The 8,072-nt window shown below is 43.1% G+C and overlaps 1 protein-coding gene across 1 annotated transcript in view; it reads left to right on the forward strand.

Moving 5' to 3' along the window:
* Dbt (dihydrolipoamide branched chain transacylase E2) overlaps positions 1-2,365 on the forward strand; it is a 40,197-nt gene extending 37,832 nt beyond the window's left edge. The window contains exon 11 of the mRNA XM_052730993.1: positions 507-2,365. Coding sequence (XP_052586953.1) covers positions 507-674 — 168 coding nt within the window. The 3' untranslated portion in view covers positions 675-2,365. The remainder of the gene's footprint in view (positions 1-506) is intronic.
* Positions 2,366-8,072: the final 5,707 nt, after the last annotated feature.

Below are 8,072 nucleotides of genomic sequence, written 5' to 3' on the forward strand. Positions count from 1 at the left end.
GAGTCCAAGTATTTTCCTTGTCTCAGTTGTCTTTTTTGTTTTTTGTTTCTTGGGGTTTTTTTTCGAGACAGGGTTTCTCAGTGTAATTTTGGTGCCTGTCCTGGATCTCACTCTATAGACCAGGCTGGTCTCGAACTCACAGAGATCCGCCTGCCTCTGCCTCCTGAGTGCTGGGATTCAAGGCGTGCGCCACCACCGCGCCCAGCTCGGTTGTCTTTTTTTAAGAGTTTGTAAGAGTAGTTAGCACACGGTGATTAATACAAGTTAACTATTTAATGTAAATATTGTATATGAGGCAGGAGATACCTTGAAGAAGTTAAAGCTTAAGACATATCCGCCCAAGGGTGGGGGAATAGGAGGCAGCCTTTTCAGAAGCCCTGGGGGTGCCCACTTGTTGGCAGGGAGTTGGGGTTCTGGACCTTATACCATTATTGCCAGATCTTCCTTCCACTCCGAGGCAGGGAAAAGTTACCCTTGTTTATTTTTAGTTTTTTCCATTACTTTAGGCCCTTCCCCGATTTGACCAGAAAGGAGACGTTTATAAAGCACAGATAATGAATGTGAGCTGGTCAGCCGATCACAGGATCATTGATGGAGCCACGATGTCACGCTTCTCTAATCTGTGGAAATCCTACCTGGAAAACCCGGCATTTATGCTGCTAGATCTGAAATAATGCAAATAAGACATCCTTGAACGGTTTGCGTTTCCAAAGAGTTCATGAGGCCTGGCTGTGCCAGCATGGATTCTTGTTAGAGTTGCATTAGAAGTGACCTGAGTTCCCTGCTTAAGGCTCTAGAGCACAGTATTTATCACTGTCATGCTAGGCTCTGCTGAAAATGAACAATGGTGTAATGATTGTCCTGGGGTATTATGTTGTGTAGGTCAGAGGGTGACTTCTTAATATGGTGCTGAGATCTTTGTGTCAATGAGTTGAAACAGGCAACAAAAATAAAATTAGTGTTACTAAAAGGCAAGTAGCAATATACACATGGTATTTGCCATGTTTCTTTCTTTTTTTAATTTTTTAACTGACTTTTTTAGTGAAACTTTTAAATTATACTTTACTGGGGAAAGGAATTTATATTCCTGTGTTTTCCATTTCCCTACAATCATGGTAACTGTTCTACCAAATAAGTGCAATTCTGCTTATCTTTTCAGATGATGAGGTGTACTCTTGCCTTGTGTATAAAGTATCATCTGCAAATGACTTAGAGCTGAAATTAGCATTATTTAAAGGGAAACTCTAATCTGCTCTTAACTATAGTTTTACAATTAGTAAGGCTGTGACAGGTAAATGTTTTCAATGGATTGACTTCTAGAGCTGTGGTAATGCTTTGGCATTTTTCTGGGAAATACTTGACTTTCCAAACTCACTTTGTGACATAAAATGTCGTAAATACAGCAGCCATTGACTTTTTTTTTAATGCTTAGAGATTTGTTGCCTTTTAATTTTATTGATCGTCAGCTAAACACAAGAAAGAGACTTGGAATCTGTTCTGTTCTCCTGACCCTCAGTAGGAGCAAGACTAGGAAAAGGGTCAAATGGAAATTGTGGATTAAAATTAGTTTATACAGAAATGCTACTAAAGGTCCACTTTAATCAGATAGCATCAGGATTAATCTAATTCAAGACTGGGCACGCCTTTATTCCCAGCACTTGAGAAGCAGAGACAAGTGGATCTGAGTTGGAGACCAGCCTGGTCTACACAGTGAGTTCCTGGACAGCCAAAGATACATAAAGAGACCCTGTCTTAAAAAAAAAAATAGAATCAAATTCAACATCTTGAAATCTAGTTTGTTTGTTTGTTTTCTAATGTTATCTAACTGGATATATCATGACAAAATTACTTGTTAAAATGAAGTTTTGTGAAAGGAGGAAAAAAGATCATTTCAATGTCTCTTTGATTTTTTTTTTCCAAAATTCAAATACTTTATAAATCAAGTAAATGCTGATAATTTGGAAAGTCACATCATGAAACCATTCTTTTTGATAAAGAACGTTAACAAAAGAAAACCGGTTCGGAGGCAGGCTTTGTGCCGTAGGCCTGCAGCCCTCACAGTTGGGAGGCCAAGGCAGGAGATCCTGAGTTCAAGGCCATGCTAGGCTACATGGTGAGACTCCCTCTGAAGAAAAGGAAAAACTGCAGACAAAGTGGAGAGTAACAAACTGGTGTCTGCAATCTCAGCACTGCTAACCTTACAATGTATGTATCTGTATACACAGGTATTCTTTTATAAAAATGAGATCATAATGTATCTACTATCTTATAATTTGATTTTTTAAAATGTATCATTATATTATGGACACCTTTATATGTCAATAAACAGTTCTACATTATCATGCTTTATATAACTTCACGGTAACTCATTGTGTATATTTTTTTTACTATTTATTTATTTAATGTGTGTGGGGGGGTACGTATGCCACAGCTCCTATGTGGAGGTCAGAGAACAGCCTGTAGGAGTCAGTTCTCTCCTACTATAATTTTGATGTTTGGGTAGTTGCTTTTCCTTTTATTTATGTTTTTATTTTGTGTGTGCATCATTGCATATGTTTATTATACATTCATAAATTTAACATTGAACTGAGGTTGGGGACCACTGTAATGCAGGCATTTGGTGGGATGAGGCAGGAGGATTGTGGGTTCTAGGTCAGCCGGGCTACATAGTGAGACCCAGCCCCCACTACCCCTAATTAAATACCTACTATAGTTTTAGTATGGAGCCAAGCATTGGTCATATAGTGCACACCTCCTCGGCCTCTTCCATGATTACATTATAGTCTGGTGAAGGTGACAGATATTAACTAGCAAAAAATATATACAATTATACCACCATGGGGCTGGAGAGATGGCTCAGAGGTTAAGAGCACTGGCTGCTCTTCCAGAGGTCCTGAATTCAATTCCCAGCAACCACATGGTGGCTCACAACCATCTATGAGATCTAGTGCCCTTTTCTGGTCTGCAGGCATATATGTAGACAGAACACTCTATACATAATAAATAAATTTTAAAAAAAGAAAACAATTACACCACCATGATGGACAACCAACCAACAAGTAGGGTGCCATGAGCCATGTAAAAGAAGCTGTCCATGTCGGGGAGAGGGGGAAGATGGATATCCCCTCATTCAACTCACTCCCCATCCTGGCAGCTACAGAATTTAAAGTGAAGGATAACATGATGAGTAAAAGTTTGCTCCTTATTTGAAGAACAAAAAAACCTAGGAGACAGGCATGCTGTGGGGAAAACAAGCATGCCACACACTCACCTAAAGATCCAATGTGATTGGCTCAAGATGTTTGCTCTGTTACCAGAATAAACTTGGAGCAGTCCCATCCCAACTCCCTTCTGTTAACATCTTTGTTGTCATCCATTGAGAACAGTGAAAAATTCACTTCCTTTTGTGTGCAGGATCTTGGGGAGAGCACGTGTCCTCGGAGGAAATCAGGGAGCCCAGAGCATGGTTCCAGCAACATGGCTGAGCCATAGTAGCAAGTTGGGGCTGGGCTGGATACCCTGGGGCGGGGGGTTGGGTGAACAGAGCCCTTGCTGTGCTCCTAGAGCTGAAATTAAAGCACTGAAGCCGGAAAGTTCAAGTTCTTCATTAACATGGAAGTAATTGAGATCACGTGGTGCGTATACCTCCGGTGGGAGGGGAAACCTGAGTCACTGCCGGGAGGGGCTGACGAGAAAGGCATGGCTCCACTCATTCACTGCAGAGGAGACACTGCTGAGCCATCCTCTGACCTTTGCTGAAGAAGGAAGTTTGAGAGACTCAAACCAGAATGTCCATCATAGAGTCCCCAAGGCAACGTACACTGAAACCTGTGTAAGTTGTGGTTGGGTTAAAAAGGCAAGGGGAGCCGGGCGGTGGTGGCGCACGCCTTTGATCCCAGCACTCGGGAGGCAGAGCCAGGTGAATCTCTGTGAGTTCGAGGCCAGCCTGGGCTACAGAGCGAGATCCAGGACAGGCACCAAAACCTACATAGAGAAACCCTGTCTCGAAAAACAAATAAACAAAAAGGCAAGGGGACAGTTTGTCTGGGAAGCCCTGACCTGTTCTGGCATCTTGCAGTGTGCATTCCAGCATCACTTGGTGGGTTTCTTGCTGACTTCTAAGTCAGAGAGAGATGGTGTTCAGCACTGTCCCTACACTGCCAGGAGCACAGACCTTTCCTAGATGTCTTCTAAGCCTTGCTAGCATTCTCCCTTAATTTGTTCATTCTAGGTATGTGCGTGGTCAGGGCTCTTTGCAGCGGTACCTAGACCAAACAGCAGCTGCAGTGGAGGTACTTAGGTCTCCTCGGTATGTGTTGTTCCCCTTGGTCAAAGCCACACTGAGCTGCCTCCAAACTGTCCAGGCATTCAATGTCTGCGAGACCTGGGATCTGAGGACCTTGAAGAACGGGCACGGACTACAATCTACTGCCACAGACAACTTGACTTCAGTTTCAGTGGACTTTTATACATGGATGTAACAAAGAAAGCAATGGTCCAGGGAAGGTTGTTTGAGTTCAGGAAAACATGTAAATAAACACCAATAAGCACATACTAAATATGAACAGAGCAGCCCTTTCCCAGAACTTCTCAGGACAGACCAGTTTAAACACAATTGCCTGCCATGTACTATAAATTATATCTGGGAAAGCACGAGAGCAAGTCAGAGGCCGTGGGCACATTGAGGGCACACTGAGGACAGCACTCAGCATGTCCTTTCACCAGACTGGTTCTATTGCTGTGTTCCGACATCCAACAAGAATAAACATGCCTTGTAAACCCAAGGCAAATGTTTAACACGGGAGGCACAAAACCACATCCAAGAACAATCCAGGGAACAAAATACACCCTCTGCCTTTTTCCTGGAGCCTCTCTCCCAGTTCCCCAAGGCATTGTTCACCACCTGCCGTTCCTCTGACCGCGTTCTGACATGTTGGTAACTTCATCCCCAGTGTAAAGTGTTGGGAGGGAGGCCCTGGTAGGCGAGGTGCTTAGGTCATGAGGACGCCACCCTTTTGAATGGATGAATGCAGACTGTAGAAGGGTTGGAGGCTTCGAGTTCTGTCTCTTGCTTCCTCTCCTAGGTGACTCCTTCCACCGTGCTGTGATACAGCGTAACGGGCCTCATCAGATGAGGCGCTTGAGTTTCCCAATCTCCTGAACTGTAGAGTAAATCTTTGCTCTTTAAAAGTCACCCAGTCTCAAGTATTCTGTTGTAGCAACCCCAAACAGAAAGCAATGGTTTTGTTCCTTTCTGACACATGCTTTTTTAAAAACTAAGATCATTACGTCTTCCCTTAACTCTAGTCTACCTCATAAATCCTACCTTACAAACCATCTGACCTAATATTAGGACCTACTGTGTCCCAGGCCTCAGAAATCCTCCATCCAAGCTCTTAGGAGATCTTTTTCCACCTTTACTTTTTCTTCCTAAATCCTACCAAAAAAAAAAATTCAAGACAGTCCAAAGAAAAACCAGAAGGCTGGAGAGATTGCTCAGCGGTTAAGAGCACTAACTGCTCTTCCAGACGACCCAGGTTCAAATCCCAGCACCCACAAGACAGCTCTTGTTACTATTACCACATGGCAATTACTTTCTGTAACTCCAAGATCTGACACCCTCACACAGATGTACATGCAAGCAAAACACCACTGCACATAAGATCTAATATATATATTTAATTAAAAAACCCGCCTGAAGTGTGACATGAACATGCACAGCTCTGTTAGGGAGAGGTCATCTATATCAGGCTTTTGCATAGTGTCATGAGAAATGTTACAATTCAAAGCACGGGCAACAGCTGTCCTCGGTGGTAACAAGAGATGGGGAATGGAAGTGGGAGCGAGTGGACTTGCTAAAAGCAACTGCAAAGAAAGTTCTCAGGAACGAAAGAAGAAAAGTAAGAGGTTATACATGGGAAAGCTGGACAAAGGTGGGGTTCGCTCATACTGGGTAGGTTGAGGCAATCTCCTTCCAACAGACAGCATGAGTGGCAAACTATATAACTTGAAGTTTGCTTCAGGACTCTTTTATAATATGTCTAAAATTACGATAAGCAAAGTCCAGAAAGACCAGGATTATAAAAAGGACTGGCAAGAATGGAATTAAATGGATGGTACCTGCAGGGTGGCAAGCTCTCTTAACCACTGAGCCGTGACTCCAGCTCCCAAGAGCGTCATTTTGAAAAGCTTTGACTACATCATTTCTCCCACAGTTTTGTGTCTATTACAAATGACCGTAAAAGCCAGGTCTGGTGGCATGCGTCCACAGTCCTGGCTGTGCAGAAGACTGAGGAAGAGGAATCATTTGAGCCCAGGGGCTTCAGAACAAGAGGGACAACACAGGAGGACCCTGCCTGAAGAAATGAAAACTAGGGGGCTGGAGCGGCCGTTCCGCAGTTAAGAGCACTTGTTTCTCTTGGAGAGGACCTGGGTTCGATTCCCAGGATTCACATGGTATCTCACATCCATCTACAACTCCAATTCTAGAAATCAGATGCCCTCTTCTGACCTTTGTGGGCACTGCCAACATACATGCACGCGACTCACTCATACACAAGAAAGAAAGAAAGAAAGAAAGAAAGAAAGAAAGAAAGAAAGAAAGAAAGAAAGAAAGAAAGAAAGAAAGAAGGAAGGAAGGAAGGAAGGAAGGAAGGAAGGAAGGAAGGAAGGAAGGAAGAGAAAACTAAATAGAGGAATGAAATGTGCTCCATCTTCAGTAGAATGGTATTTCTGGAACAAATTAAGATAAACTTTATGATGTTGAGTATAAAAATAAAATTCTCCTAACTTCTACTTTTATTAGATAGGAAAGTTCTCCATAGTGTTTTTGGAAATGTGAAAAAACAACAACATTGTAGTTGTTTCTTGAAACTGATCATAAAATTTACTCAAAAGTTGGGTCAGTATCAGAAAGCTGTGTTACATAATTCACGCTAATTTTCTTGTGAAAGGTGTTTAATTCCGTGGGGCTTTTATTTCCGTGGAACTGAAAGTAGCCCACTAATATAAAGCAGGATGAACATCCCTTTTGAATTTGCTAATACACACAATACCTCATTCAACATATGGGAAAGGGCTGGGGATGCACTTCAGCTGATAGACTGCTTGCCTAGCATGCATGAAGCACCACGTAGAACCCAGTATGGTGGTACAAGCCTGAATCCTAGCACTCAGGATGGATACAGGAGGAGCAGATGAAAGGTAATTGATAAGTAAAAATATATCCCCTGTTAGTGGGTAACTCCGCCGATTCCATAAGCCAATCAAGCCAAATTAATAAGTCCAGGTTTAATAAACAGAGCAAAACAACTCCAGGTAACTCTTGGAAAGGCAGGAGAGGAAATCACATGGCAGATCTGGTGACCAGGTCTTACATACCCTGTAGGCGTGGTCTTGAGCAGCCCCAGGGGAGGGGCTGACCTTTAGCCAGCTTTCTTCTGGCGGGATCTTGAGAAAGCAGCTGCAGGGAACTGCTGCTTGACACACTGAGGGCGGGGTTTGGAATGTCGCCCCACCCCTCCAACCCGCCGTTGGGGAGGATGTGGAGAACACTGATGGGAACTGTGTGTTAGTACAGCTTTTGGAAAATAATATGGGTATGTCTCAATCTCTCTCTGTCTCTGTCTCCAGGGTCTCATGTAGACTAGCTGGTCTCTAGGGAGGAAATAATGAAACCCATTATTTTGTCAAACAAACAAACAAAAACAATATATGCTAACAAAACATGATAATATATAGTTCTATAGAGCTATGGATGTAGCTCAGTGGTAGAGTGCTTGCCTAGTATATGCAAGGGCCTCTGCTCTAGCTCAGCACTAAAAAATTGTGTGTGTGCACACACGTGTGTGCACACGTAGATATAATGTAAAATTGAGATTTGTTATCTTTTAAAATTTGTCCCTGTATAGATGCATACAAAATTTAAAAACTAGCCGGGCGATGGTGGCGCACGCCTTTAATCTCAGCACTCGGGAGGCAGAGCCAGGTGGATCTCTGTGAGTTCAAGGCCAGCCTGGGCTACAGAGTGAGTTCCAGGAAAGGCGCAAAGCCACACAGAGAAACCCTGTCTT

This window comes from Peromyscus californicus, unplaced genomic scaffold, assembly GCF_007827085.1.
Source record: "Peromyscus californicus insignis strain IS unplaced genomic scaffold, ASM782708v3 Scaffold_9__1_contigs__length_137607984, whole genome shotgun sequence".
In the NCBI taxonomy this organism is placed as follows: domain Eukaryota; kingdom Metazoa; phylum Chordata; class Mammalia; order Rodentia; family Cricetidae; genus Peromyscus; species Peromyscus californicus.